General features: G+C 38.3%; 1 protein-coding gene and 1 long non-coding RNA gene across 3 annotated transcripts in view; one reads left to right on the plus strand and one right to left on the minus strand.

Moving 5' to 3' along the window:
• Nucleotides 1-14,961, plus strand: part of ttll6 (tubulin tyrosine ligase-like family, member 6) — a 19,350-nt gene continuing 4,389 nt past the window's right edge. The window contains exons 1-12 of one of the 2 annotated variants that reach the window (XM_035943079.2): nucleotides 1-143; nucleotides 3,012-3,187; nucleotides 6,699-6,845; nucleotides 7,066-7,106; nucleotides 9,074-9,192; nucleotides 9,594-9,724; nucleotides 9,810-9,966; nucleotides 10,052-10,195; nucleotides 11,383-11,468; nucleotides 11,546-11,771; nucleotides 12,976-13,154; nucleotides 13,235-13,423. In XM_035943079.2, coding sequence (XP_035798972.2) covers nucleotides 9,112-9,192; nucleotides 9,594-9,724; nucleotides 9,810-9,966; nucleotides 10,052-10,195; nucleotides 11,383-11,468; nucleotides 11,546-11,771; nucleotides 12,976-13,154; nucleotides 13,235-13,423 — 1,193 coding nt within the window. In that variant the 5' untranslated portion in view covers nucleotides 1-143; nucleotides 3,012-3,187; nucleotides 6,699-6,845; nucleotides 7,066-7,106; nucleotides 9,074-9,111. The remainder of the gene's footprint in view (nucleotides 144-3,011; nucleotides 3,188-6,698; nucleotides 6,846-7,065; nucleotides 7,107-9,073; nucleotides 9,193-9,593; nucleotides 9,725-9,809; nucleotides 9,967-10,051; nucleotides 10,196-11,382; nucleotides 11,469-11,545; nucleotides 11,772-12,975; nucleotides 13,155-13,234; nucleotides 13,424-14,961) is intronic. The other variant, XM_055004649.1, reaches the window with a different exon arrangement.
• LOC129347410 (uncharacterized) lies at nucleotides 7,216-9,218 on the minus strand. The gene is made up of 2 exons (XR_008599508.1): nucleotides 9,012-9,218; nucleotides 7,216-8,637 (listed from the first exon to the last, which is right to left on the minus strand). It is a non-coding gene; the product is annotated as an uncharacterized LOC129347410 (long non-coding RNA).

The raw sequence follows: 14,961 nt of genomic DNA on the forward strand, positions 1-14,961 counted from the left end.
TCATATATTCATGTTTACATTTGTCGGTTGCAGCTCGTCGGTACGTCCGGTCAGAAACGCCACACAGCAGCGACAGAAGCGGGAACGGAGGGCGCTCCGTCGGTGTTACTCACCGGGAACAAGAGGAAGCACTTTTTATTACGGTAAAGTCCAGTTTTCTGCCGTTTTTGTTACCGTTTAAAGTCCACAGTTTAGGCGCTAACGGTAGTTAGCGAAAAACCGCTGCCGGGGAGAAGTCCGCTTTCTGTTACCATAGCAACAGCACAGTACTTTGGAGCTGAACGGTGGGTTTGGGTGGTTTTGCTTCATGTTTGCTTGATTTTTTTAAAGGCAGAGAAGAACTTAAACCACAAACGGTATAATTTATTAATAAACACTAAATGCAGATCACAGAAACTTACATTTCAAGACGTTTTTTCCCCCCAAACGACGCTTCCGGTTAGTCTATATAAAAACCCTCATTAACTCCTTCTCCTTCTTAAAGTGTAAAATATTTTGTCTCCATGCAAATTTAGAAAAAATAAAGAACAGTGAATACACAATTTCCTATGAAAAAAGTTTATTTGTGCCTTTTTGTGGGGAGTTTACACTGAATGTACTAAAATATTAATTCTAAAATATCTCAAATTTTACATTTCTTGGTTCTCACACTTAATTCTCACAATGTGTTGTTTTTAGAGCTTATACTAATTTATCAAGGAGATTAGTAACTGATATTTGGAACCAATTTACACTGTAAAAATCAGTAAACAACAGGTAGCAAAGCTTTCAGAAAAAAAAACATGTTAAAATCAGTGGAATATTGTAATGTTCAATAATACAAAGATGCAAACAGACCATAAAGGTGAGAATCCACTGAAACCACTCAAACACACAATCAAATTGACCACAAATAGATGCAAACCGACCACAAAATGACACAACCATCAAAAACAACTACAAAGAGAAATAAACGGAGAAATGTGAGATGTAAAAATGACTGCAGAATGATACAAAATGACTAGAAAGAGTTGCAAACAGAGCATAAAGAGAAAGAACAATTGAAAAAGCAATGCAAAGTGACACCAAACCCACTAAAAAGAGCTGCAAAATGAACACAAGCAGATGAAAAATGTCCTGCAGACTTAAAAGCACTGCAAACACAAATAATAGATGGAACCAAACAAAAAAGATGCGTTAATGAACTTGGATTGCTACAAAATAAGAAACACAAATCAAACACATAATCAAAACAACTGCAAAAGATGCAAACTAACCACTAAAAGACAAAAGCTTCACAAAATGACTGCAAAGAGAAACAATAGGACCAATGTGAGATGTAAAAATGACTAGAAAGAGATTCAAACAGACCAGAAAGACAAGGAACTATATAAAAAGTAATGAAAATGAATAGAAATAAATGCAAAATAACTAGAAAGAACCACAATAGTGACAAAAAAGTGACGATAAAAGAACCAAAAAAGCATGCAGCATGACCACAAAGAGATGCAAACATAAAATCAACCATAGAAACAAAAGTGAGATGCAAAAAATGACCAGTAAATGATGAATAATTACCAGAAAGACTGCAGTTATCAGGAAAATGAATAGACAAAGAGAACCAAACCAACCACAGAAACACAGAACCGTCACAAAGCAACTGCAAAGAGAAACAAAAGAGCTACTGTGGTGCGTAGAAATTACAACAAAATGACCGTAAAGTGGTACAAACAGACCATAAACAAAGCACTTAATAGTTCTCAAAATGACTAGAAAGACACACAGAAGAACCACAAAAAGGCCAAACCAACTAAAAAGAGATGCAAAATGAACACAAATCGGTGCGGAACAACTGTGAAGAGACATAAAACAACCCCACAATTTGTAACTTATTCAGAAATTAATGCGACAGACCACAAAGAGACGCAAGAGGCACAAGAAGAACACAAGTAAATGCAAAACAACTGCAAAGAGACACAAAGGGACGATAAAAAGATGCTCAACAGCTGCAGTATTTGTAGTCATTTTTGTCTCTTTCAATCATTAGTTCTTGCTGTTATGTCCAGGGAAGATCTTTTGGAGTATGCGTCAAATTATTTCCAAAAGACCAGGATTAACAAACTGCAAATTCACTGGACTGAGCTTCTTATTTAAACACATTTTCCAAACTAATTGACAAAATATGCTGTCGTTGTTGCCGTGAATCTTTTCTTTACTCCCTCCAGGCGACTTCTCCCTAATTTAGTATCAGTCTGTATAAATACACCATCTTCACATTAAATTTTAATTTCCCTGCTTGTATCGCCAACATAGACCGTGCGCACACACACACACACACACACACACACACACACACAAATTAAATACCTGCAGGCGCACACACCGTCATGACTCATCAGTTCAGTTCACATCCTGGAAGATCAGCAGCTGATCTTTAATAACAAACACATCGATAAGTGAGCGTCGGAGGGTGTAAGATGTCAGCTGATGATTAATTAACGCGGATTAACTGATTAATCAGCTACTCACCACATTCACGCCATTCTTTCACCTGCTTATCACTCAGGCCTGCTTCATCTGATTGGTAGCTGCCATGGCAACCAGGAAACATAAGAAACAGCGTCTTGTTTGTCCACTTTCTTTTCTTCTTCATCCCCTGCTCTATTTTTAATGTCTTGGATAAAAGGCCTCGCTGCTGCCGGAGGTGCTTCATTTCATCTTGGCTAAGAAGCTAGATGTTGGGGATGTTCACTCACACCACACGGTGCCGCGGCGCGTTTCAGCACAGATTTAAATTTAACAATGCGAGGCGCTGAAAAAGCACTTCTCCTGTTTCAGTGAACAAATATCAGGGATTATCCCTCTCAGCTTGCTCCCTGCTGAGGTCTCCTGCTCATTTTCTCTCCATCATGTTGCAAGGGATCGGGTGTTTGTCGCCACAGTTTTCTAATTAGTCACCAGATCCACTGCTCGAGCATGTAAGTCAATCTGGACCATCCTTGTGATGATCCAAATCTTCTCTGTGTCTCCAGAGGCAGACGGTGCAACGGAGCTGAGATGTGGTTCACTGGATCTTCAGCTGAGGAGTGTGACAGCATCTTAGAAGGCTCCTGAAACAAAGACCCGGGTTTTAAAGAGGTAAACAGTCGAGGGCGTCGTCTTCCAGCAGCACTGTCTTTACAGATGTAGGCTTAAAGCTGCCGCTGAGGTAAGTTTCCCAAAGGCTGATGGAGAGACTTTCCAATCAACAAAGTTAGTCTGGTGTCAATTTACCAGGAGCACTTTGGTTTTAATGTTCCGTTTTGCTGTTTCAGAGAGCTGTTGATGCTTTGTGTCTATTTTCATCCCATTTATATCAATAAAAATGCACTAAACCTTACATTCAGTTCAACAGCAGCACAAACTGCAGCCACATGTTAAATCAGCAGCTCTACAGAACAGTTTTCAATCATCTCAAGAGGATTTATTGCAGAGCATCTCCATTTAACTGGATTAGTTTTAGCTAAGTCATGAAATGTAGTGCACCACTTAAACCTAAGTGAGAGTTAATTGATTAATTGATAAGCTGATTGTGATTTTAAGCATAATTGTGGGCATTTATCTGATAAAAACAGAGAGTTTATGTGTACTAGTGCCTCCTGAATGTGTAAAAATTACATTATTTTGTTTTCAAATCATTGAAAATTAGGTTCTTTTGAGTTTTTAACTATTGGATGACACATTCCATAGTTTTAAGACCTGATTTTGAGCTTAAGTGTTTTTTTTGCACTTCAACAGATACAAAAATTTGATAGTAAACTTGTAACTTGAGTGTCTACATGTGAAAGCAAGTATTGTATACTCATCACAAGTTGTGATCCTATTGAAAGACATGTAGTATGTTTTTTGTATTGAACTTTCCTCCATTATAACAATACATTACAACAGTGTAACTTGTCAGACATCACTAGTTTGTCCTCTAAATAACTAAGAGAGTGTTTAGAGCGTTAGTTTTTCTAAATAGGAAACCAGATAATAGTAAGTGGTGGCGTGTCAAGGTGTAGTGAATGCTGGATGTTATGCAGTGATGATTAAGCATTGTAGTGATTCTTCCTGGATCCAGTCATTGTTTGCTGACGACAGCCGACACAAAGGTGTTATTCATGTCGCTGTTGTTGCGCCCTGAGGGAGAGCCTCGGAGAAATCCTTTGCGGGGCTGAAACTGTATCCGGGCTGAGGTCAGTGGGGCGTCTCGGCCCAGTGTAAAGCTCACAGTTCAGGGCCAGGATTATCCAGATCATTGGATCAGAATACGGTTACCTAGCACCGTAACCTCCCACCGCGTACCTGGGATGTCCCTCCTTAATGCCACCTGCACCCCAGTATTCTCCCGCCATCATTAACTTGACCCGTCCTTCTCCCTGTGAAGACACCAGATAGGACCAGAGGTGAGCAGCCGAGACGCTGCCGTGACAGTCGCTGCCCACCGGACTCTGGACAGAGTGCAGACAGACATTCACAGAGGAAGGACACAAAAGCTGACCTAAACTCATCTGAGTTTATTCATCTCAATTTACATCTTTAGCCCTGTGAGCATCAAGACTCTGTGGGGGACAGACCACCACTTTTTAGTCTAACATATCTCAAAAAACGTTCAATGGGTAGCTAATAAATATCCACATTACATAGAGGATAAATCTAATAACTCTGGTGAGGTGCTGACTTTCCATCGAGCCATCTGGTTGAAATTTTAGATCCAATAAACAACATTTCTGTCAGTTTCAGTTGAGCTTTGTTTTTAGTGCTAATATGTTAGAATGTTTTCATGCTAAGCTACGAGGTAACATAATACCTACTAAACACAGCATGTTAGCTTTGTCAGTGAGCCACAGACTCCATACAGAACATGGACATAGGCTACCTGTCTGAAAGTGAATCTGAAGTGAAAACACCTGAAACCTGCATTGTTTCTAACAGCCAGCAGGGAGCGACTCCTGTGGTTGCAAACAGAAGTTCAACAGTATAGAAGTCATTGAGAAGATAATCCTAATTCTCACTTGATTTATTACCTCCGTAAACATTTTCCTGATGAGTTTATGGACTCCATCACTAGTTCTCTTTCAATACAGCATGATGTTCATTTTGTGAATTATGCTTCCATTTACAGTAAAATGGATTACAAACAAGGCTATGTTTGGGGTGTGGATGGCTAGTGATGCTTCTCAAAGAGGTTCATCATCACCAAACTGACAAGAACAATATTTTTGGTTATTGGAGTTTCATTTACTCAAACATATCAGATATTTTTTTTAATTTAATGGTCAGAAATAACAGGAAAATGCTTCATTGCTTCAGTTCAGGACTTTTTAAATACAGCATGATGTTCATTTTGTAAGAAACAGGTGAGTTTAGAGGAAAATGGATGATAAAACATAGTATGTTTCAGTGTTGGGTTACCATGTAATCAGTGGGTCACTTCCGTATCAAGTTATCAGTCAGATCCACTGCTGACTTCTCACCTTGAAAGATGTTTTAAAGGATCAAAATGGTGATGGCCAAAATGCAGTCGTCCACAAACCAGTGAGTAACGTCATGCCGACTAGTCCATCTTTTATATACAGTCTGTGCTGTGAGAATGTTGTTCTTAGGTTTATCCCAAATCTATAACTCATTCTAAGAAATAAGTCTTCAGTCTGTGTGTGTTTACACAGGAAATGTAACTCAATCAGGACAAGATGCACACAAAATATACTTGATTTCCAAAACAATGCACTAAGGCAGTGTCACTGGAAGAAATATGCAAATAAATTGTCGTGTGTAAACAATCTTGAAAAGAAAATGATCTTGGAATTTTAAAAAAAGCCTAAATCTTGTCACATAAGCAATGTCACATATGTTGTGACTATTAGAATTAAAGGTAAACTATGAATATAGTGTGATAACTAGTAGTATGTGTTTCATACTGTATAAAATTCCACTTGATCTTGTTGCAGAATCTGCACTTTCCATGATAAAATGGACGTCTCTTCTCTTCAGTGTGATCACGTGTTTAAAATGCTTTCAGTCTGCTGATGATGTATGGAAGGTGACTGAGAAGACAAATGGTGCAGAGAGGAAACCCTCTGATCTGAGACAGTCTGGGTGTTGTAGAACAGATAGTGTATGAAAATAATTAAACAATCGAGAGTTTATTGAGAATTGGCCACAGATCCTACTAAAACCATGTTATGAAGAATGAATAGACTGAGGTATTTGAAGTTGTGTTTGGGTGTCATTCTCCTCGCTGGTGTTACTTTTATTTTTATTCTGAAAAGAACTGAAATTTTAAGCATTGAGTGCTATACTGTACATGTCTGTTATTACAGTAGTTCTGATGGATGTTTGGATGAATTCCCTGCCCTGTGGTCATAGTATTACTCACTATTAGTATCCGTCCTGCCACAATAACTCTTGAATGCCAGCGTGTTGACAGCGTGTTGACAGCCAGGGCACTCACCTGATGAGAGGGATGGAAACAGAAACATGATTCCATGCACACACTTACAGCATGACTTTGTTCTGTTTGATTGAATTTCCTTGTGAGGCTGTGCAGCGCAGAACCATGTAAATGAGCTGATGAGTGCTGGAAAATGGAATGGCCATCATTTGTTTGTTTGCGTTTTGTCTGCTTTATCACATAAGCTTTCTGCAGTCGCTCACAAATCAAACGTAGGCATTTGTCTGTGTTTGTGCTCGTTCAGGATGGGTCTACCTGTGGACAGCCCAGACAGAAATGATGATGCGTATACATACGAGCAGCCAGGAGAGGAAGAAGAGAGTCGAAGCCAAACTGAAGCCTGCAGCAGCACAACGCTGCCCATCAGCAAGAGGAGGAAAAACAAGAGGAGGTACTTTACTGCTGGAGCTCCTCCAGCTGCACTTCTGCACTCATTTCCCATTGCAGGTATATTAACGGCTGGCAGTTATGATTCCATAACTCGTTCCGGAGGCTCTTGGATATTTGTTTTCTCACTTATCCTCATCATTTGTAAAGGCAGCATGAGGTGATGGCAGGACGATGCAGCAAAGCAGATGTCTGTCCCTCTCTCTCTGTCTCTTCTCTTTCAGATGACTGTGGATCAACCTGACCAACTGCAAATATGAAAGTGGTACGTTTAGATGATTAAATCATAAATGTCCGTTGCTCTGAAGTTACGTGCAGATATCTTCATAAATCTGAATCATTCTAGCTAGACAAGGCTGCACTCCAAAGCTACATGCAATATTTATTTCATCTTTATTATAACTCTACATACAGTGAAGTATAGAGGCTTCATAGCTGAGAAAGAAAATAAGACATGGGTACACAAATAAGAAACTTGTATAGAAATAACAATATATAACCTGACTAAAAGTGTTCGGACATCCTGTCAGGTGCTTATAATGCAGTCCTGAGACGATTCTCTAGACAGTGTTGCAACCTTTCAAATCTTGAGGCATACAAGTTGCTAATGGGCCACGAGTCGTGTGATTTGGGGATGAAAATAAATATCTGAGGGCCAAATTGGAGCGACCAAAATATACCTCATCCCTTCCACCTGAATCCTCTGGAGAAGAGGTAGTAAAAGAGTGACAGAAACCGTAGCACAGACGCTGGAACCACTGGTGTCAGAGTGGTGGACTGTCGATCGTGAGGTAAAACAAAAATCGACAACATGCCGACTCTCTGGAGGTGAACAAGTTAGACCTGAAGACGCAGCTGAGTGATTCCATCTCAGATCATCAAGGCCTTTCTGCTCAACCAGCTCTGATTGGTTCAGACTATGGATATTTAAAAGCTTCTCTGTGGAATTTTAGATTGACTTTTTTGGGATCCAAAAATGGAAAATAAGTTATGTTTGGAGAAACATTTTGAACCTCCAGAACTCTGCTCTCATTGGATAAGTTAAGAAAGTTAAATCTAAATAACCTTTGTTAATATGAGCTCTTAGATGAGACTTTTGTTTTCATATTTTAACTCACCCACAATTAGAGATTATCTGATTTACACGTCCAATATTACAGATTCTGAATCAATAACATGATGAGAAATAACAGTGAAATTTGTTGTTCAACCAGCTTGAAACTTCAGTGTGTGGAAAAAATGTGCTAAAAGAACAAATAAAAAAAAACACCTCAGGAAGTATTTGATATATAAAGCTAAAATGTCACAATTATCTTTATAAAAATGCATATTTAATGCTCTGAAAATTTAATGCAAATCAGAAATGGTCAAGCAGAAACAATTTTTCTAAAAAATTGATGATTTGAAGCAAAATGTCTTCAAGAACCAAAAACAGAAGTCCAGGTCCTTTCTACTGAAGCACTTAGGATTGTCTGTTTACACTCGTTCTTTAATTATATTGGTCCCTTCATACTCTTTAAAGGGAAATCAATGATATATTAGACAATAGTGTCTTCCAGCTTTGTGGCAGTAACAGTTTGTTTTCATGATAATTTTACTCTTTCTACATCATCATCTCTTCCGTACACAACTGTTTTCCCAGTTTGGTGTAGAAGAACTTGAGCTGCCTGCACAGAGCCTCTGGGATCAATTTAAACACCCGCTATGATCCAGATCTTATCACCTAACACCAGCGTTGGACCTTGTAGCTGAATGGGAGCAAATCTCTGCAGCAGGCTCAGCGTTTGGTGGGAAGCCTGAAAGCAGAAGAGAGGAAGACGTTATAGGAGCAGATTAGACCCGTGGATTTAGATGAGATGATGTAATATCCAGGTGTCCGCATACTTTTGCTCATGTCGTGTATTTGAAATAGTTTTGCTGTGTAATTTATGGTAGATGTTTATCACAAAGACAATGTCGGGGCAAAAGCAAAAATAAATCCTTAAAATAGTTAAAACATTTCATAACAATACAATCAACCATTATAAACACTAATTATACTCATAAAACCAACATGGAAAAATTACTTAAACAACAAAGTTGGATTAAACCAAATTAAAAGTGAGATAAAATTAGATATCTTTAATTTCTTTTTACCAAATAGGGCCATAAAAACAGGACTTGGTCTCACCCGGCTGCTCTCAGGAAACATCTGGATCACCTAAAAGCTAATGAATGTGTGATTTGTCTCAGTGCGGCGAGCTGCTCGTAGATACGGACTCAGGGAGGCGATGGAGGGTGAAGACTGGACGCTGTTCTGGACCGACTGCTCCGTGTCTCTGGACCGTGTGAAGGACATGAAGCGTTACCAGGTATCCCACTCAATTTGCCCACAGCAACACTCACATTACCGCCATCAAAACTGAATTCAATTAAACAAATTTAAGCGTGCGATTGTATTTGTGCAGCAGAAAATGAACCGTGGGGGAGTGTCTTTGTGTTATTTCAAACAGGTGATATTCTCCTCAATATGCTCATGCATGAAATAATAAAGAAAAGCAGATTTTGATAGAGATTATGAGATAATTTTCAGGGTGCAGTGTTCATGGCTCAGGCTTTTAATTTGAAACTAATTGGGTAATTCAGCACAGTTACTGTTCAGCAGGAAGTCAGTGTTCTCCTAGAAAATCAGTGAAGATATTTTTTGTATAATCTGATATGCAAATTCTCATGACAATCCTCGTCTGTCCTGTCAATGCGCCTGTCTTTGCAGAAAATCAACCATTTCCCAGGGATGAGTGAGATCTGCCGCAAAGATTTACTGGCGAGAAACATGAACCGGATGCTCAAGCTTTTCCCCAAAGACTACAACATCTTCCCCAGAACGTGGTGCCTCCCTGCAGAGTCGGTTCCACTCTTTTGTTTTCTCTTCTCCTTTGTTTTTTCTCTGTCTTAATGTACCAGCTCTTTATCTGATTGCATTTTGCAGTTACAGTGACTTCCAAGCGTTCACCAGGGCCAAAAAGAGCAAGACGTACATCTGTAAGCCAGACGCCGGGTGCCAAGGCAAAGGCATCTTCATCACCAAGTCCAGTAAAGACATTCCGCCTGGAGAACACATGATCTGCCAGGTTTACATCTCCAGGGTGAGAGAACGGATGTGACGCATGCAACACCTGCACAAAAACACGCAGTTTGAGGTTTAATTCTGTGTTTTTATTCCATCTCCAGCCTCTAATTATCGACGGATACAAGTTCGACCTGCGTATCTACGTTCTGGTGACGTCATGTGACCCGTTCAGCATATTCATGTTCAGGGAGGGACTCGCTCGCTTCTGCACCACAAAGTACAACGAACCAACACACGGCAATGTGGTAAGAGGACCTCTACATTCTTCATGCTGTCAGCAGTAAGAAACAACCATAAACTGATCAGCATCATCTGCTCTGTTGCTCTGGATGACATGTTCATTCATTACAATGAACACACACACACACACACACACACGTACACACCATCCTGCTGCGCACTACAACATCAAATGTGGATTCATCGGCAGCTGGAGTTATTCCCCAACAAATACTAGACTTTCTATTTCAGTGGTCCGCTGTTTTAGAAAAAACAATGAAGCAATATGTTTGTAAAGATTTACATCTTCAGAAGAACCTCTGGACAAGATACAGAACTCAGAAATTATTGAGAGATGCACTGGTTTTCATAAGTTTTGTTGCCAGTTACCAAAACATATAATAACACCAGACTTAATCTTTAAAGATCAAGAATAACTGCACTAAATGTTGAAATAAAAAGTCATATTTGATGATGCTGTAACATCATAGTAAACTGTTCGTGATTACAAAGAACCTCACTTAGAACAAAATAATAGAGATGTAAATAACAGGACTTCTGACAATAAAATGCTAGAAAGCCACAATCTGAATTTGTTCTTCATAAAAATAAAACTCCAGAATAAAGTGGACACATCCAGCAATGGTAAGTCGTACCGCAGGGCTGCGACTCACAATGATTATCATTAGGATTTTATTTTTGATGATGCACAAATACATCATTGTGTCTGTTAGATGTCTACACATTTACACAAAATCATGAGTTCCCAAAACATTTTTTTAAAAATTTAATTTAACCAATAATCTAAATCTCAAAGATATTTTCTCATTTAAGACGATGAAAATGAGAAAATACTCACATTTTAGAAGCTGGAACTAATGAAGTTTTACTTTAGTATTGCTTAAATGATTAGCTAGTTGTTAAACATTATTTGCCTAATCATTGTAATTCTAATACACAAACTGTTCAGAAAACTTAAATTCCTGATGTAAACATATAGTTTTTTTCTCTTTTCAATGGAAACTTTTATTCCTTTTTTACTCATTTGTGTGGACCTGCGTGTGTGGATGATTACACACATACAATTTATTTTTGCACAGCCACTTTACATTTTAAAAATCTTTTTATGTCACTTTATTCATTTTATTCATGCTCTGTCCTGTGCACTCTTATGGACATATTTAGCATTACACTTAATTAAACTTGTCTTCAGGACGACGTGTGCATGCATCTCACCAACTACTCCATCAACAAGAACAGCGAGAACTTTGTCCGTGACGAGGACACCGGCAGCAAACGGTAAACACACACATGTCCTGTCTTATTACGAATATTCTCAAAAGCACCACATATTTATTCCACTTTCTGTCTTCCAGAAAGCTGTCCACCCTCAACAAGCACATGGAGTCCATCAGCTGCAACACGGAGAAGATGTGGAACGACATCGAGGACGTGATCATAAAGACTCTGATCTCTGCTCACCCCATCCTCAAACACAACTACCACACGTGTTTCCCCAACCACACCACCGGCAGCGCCTGCTTCGAGATCCTGGGCTTCGACGTGCTGCTCGATCACCGGCTCAGACCCTGGGTGCTGGAGGTGAAACACTAGACTGCTCTTTACCGGCTGTAAAAACAACAGTGACTTGATATAACTACGACTCCGTTAGATGCCAGCTACAGATATATGGTTATTATTTAGCCTAATTCAGGTTCTCATGGTCTGGACAGCCTTCTGTTTTAAGAATAGTTTGTTTTAGACAAGTTTTAATCCCTTTAACATTAGAAAAAACATCATATTACACAGTCTGACTCTGTAATATTTACTCAGAATCATCTTATTTTAGCTCTTTATTGAAGCTTTGTGATGTTTCCATATTTAAACTGAAACTTTCGTGTCTTTGAGGTCAAATAATTCTATCTAATGGGAATATTCTACATGTATTGTGCATCTTTATATACATATTTACCCCGAAACTCAAGCCAGAAGTTTTGTTTTGTTTTGTTTGTTCTTTGGCATCTACATTTCTTGACATGTTTCTCCTGGTCTTCTGGCAGGCAGCTTTAAATTTATCTAAAGTTCAGGAGCAGATTTTTTTTGTTTTGGCAGCTTTTAGTTTTGAAATAATGCCTGAGAATCTGAAGATGCTAATATCTTGAGCCTTTTTTTTTTGTTGTTCGAACGCTTAATGACTATTGTATACTTTATTTTGCATTCATTTTATTGCATCCATGTTTCATATGTCCAGTTCCCTCTGACTTTTTTAATTTTACATTATAACTATTCATATTTTTAGGTCTTTTTTATTAATTTTATTACATTTTGAGAAGGCATTTTTGATAACTGCACTAACCTGCATAAAGGCGCTTTACTAATAAGCTTGCATTATCTTTTCTGTTTTTATATAACATATACTAGAATATGTGCTATATCGGTATTTTTCTACTTACAAATTTGTGCAATATAGATACAAATATGTGCAGTATTAATACTTCTTTGAGCATTTCTATTCTTGAAAGAATGTGTGCAGTACTGTTATTTCTAGAACTAGTACTTATGCATCCTCTAATGTTTGCATGATCCCTTTTGCAGCTGTAACAATGCAAATTTCCCCACAGCAGAATTAATAAAGGCTCATCTTATCTTACTGATTTGTAATCTTTAGAATCTCCACTAGAGTGTAAGTTAAAGGTTCTGTGGGTTTGGACAGTATTTAGCTGTGCAGTTTCAGTTTATGGTAAGGTTTAAGTAGATAAAATGTTTTATTAGACGTGTAAATTAGTCTGTATATGTCTGCGTCCAGGTGAATCATTCCCCGAGTTTCACCACCGACTCCCAGCTGGACCGTGAGGTGAAGGATGCGCTGCTGTACGACACTCTGGTCCTCATCAACCTGGGCGCCTGCGACCGTCGCAAGATCACCAAAGAGGAGAGACGCAGGGTGAAGGACAGGCTGCAGCAGAACCGCTCCAGGGAGGCCAGGTAGAAACGGTGCGTGAAGGTTTTCCCGAGGTCGCAAAGACTCACACATTCCTGCACGTTTGTGTGTGTTTTCCTGGCAGGTCGGAGGAGCTGCGTCAGTGCCAGGCGGCCACGGTGGAGCAGATGGAGAAGTACGAGGCCAAACACCTGGGAGGCTTCAAGAGGATCTACCCCAGAGAGGGAGGAGAGAAATACGACAAGTACTTCAAACACAGCAGCTCGCTCTTTCAGGACACGGCGGCGTCCAAGGCCAGAGAGGAGTGTGCCAGGTACCTGCAGCTCGCCATCAACACCGTCACAACAGTTCAGGGAAGAAATCACAATAGCTGCTAGTGATGCACAGAGATGTTTGTCTAGGTGGAGCACATGAGGCTGAAATGTGGGAAAAGTCAGCAGTTAAATAGGGGAAAAAAGGAAGGGGAGCAGTTCAATGCAGGAAAAAGAAATTTGTACATAAATGCAGGCACTAAATACACTACATTCTCATTCAGTGTTTTTTTATTTTATGATTTTCTACTTTGTGGATTAATACTGAAGATATCAAAACTATAAAAGAATACATATGGAATTATGTTGAAAAAAAAGTCTTAATCTTCAATATTAATCTACAATGTAGAAAATAATACAGATAAATAAAAAGCCTTGAATGAGAAGGTGTGTCCAAACTTTTGACTGGTAGTGTAATAATAATAATAATAATAATAATAATAATAATAATAATAATAATAATAATAATGATCTGTATTTATATTGCACCTTTCAAAATAAAGTAATGCAGGAGAGCAAAATTAAAAACCAAATTTGTAGCTAAGTGAGCTGATTAACAGCTTTAACTATCACATTTAAACATGAGTAAGAGTATTTAATCATGAAATAGAAACAGTCAAATAAACCAAAATAACAGCAACATGTTTCTCTTCTTCAGGCTCAGATTTTTATATCAATAAAAAACATTTCAACAATCACAAATTATTTTTCCTAAATTTAGACCACATATTAATAATTTAATTATAAATATATAACTTTAGTCATTTTCTATAATCTATTAATCATCTATATCATGGATCAACAAAAAATAAATCAAATAAAGAGAAAACTGTTGTCTAGTTTCTCAAATGTGATTTTTGTCAGACAAAAAAAAGATCTGTAAATTTGACAGTTTTAGTTTGTTTTTAAGTACTTTTATTAACTAGCAAGGGCAGTTATTTTACTGACAGCTATAATGCTCTGAAATTTAAAGCTGTTTCGCTGACTTTTAGTAAAGCTCTGCAGTATCTTTGCAAGTATTGTGTTAAAATAAGTAGCTGCAAAACAATGATTGATTATTATTGGCTCACGTGTAAAAATCACATTGAAGTGAGTCACATAGCTGGTTTAAAGCCAGTTGTGATTCAGTATAAAACCAGAAAAACTTCAGAATTAACTTGAATTTAGTAAAAGCTTTGCACTTTTATAGATTTGGATTTTTCAAATGATGGAGGAGGAGGAGATGTAATTTTATCTGCAGTCACAAATTGTTATTTTATACGTCTTAAAATATGTCTGGAGGGGATCTTTATGTACAGCAGAAAGGGATAGAAAAGTATTATACACTGAAATTCTAATTTATCTAAAAGATCGCATAGTGGTGTGTAATATCACCTACAATGTTGACCAAATTACACACAGTCATGGGATTAATTTCCACTCCTACGCTGATGACACTCAGCTCTATGTGTCTGTAATTCAAATAATTATTAAATTAGAAGCCTGCATGTCTGCTGTAGTAAATTCTGATCAAACTGAGACGCTGATCTTCTCCAGTTCA

The sequence above is a fragment of the Amphiprion ocellaris genome, chromosome 18 (genome assembly GCF_022539595.1).
Source record: "Amphiprion ocellaris isolate individual 3 ecotype Okinawa chromosome 18, ASM2253959v1, whole genome shotgun sequence".
Lineage (NCBI taxonomy): Eukaryota > Metazoa > Chordata > Actinopteri > Pomacentridae > Amphiprion > Amphiprion ocellaris.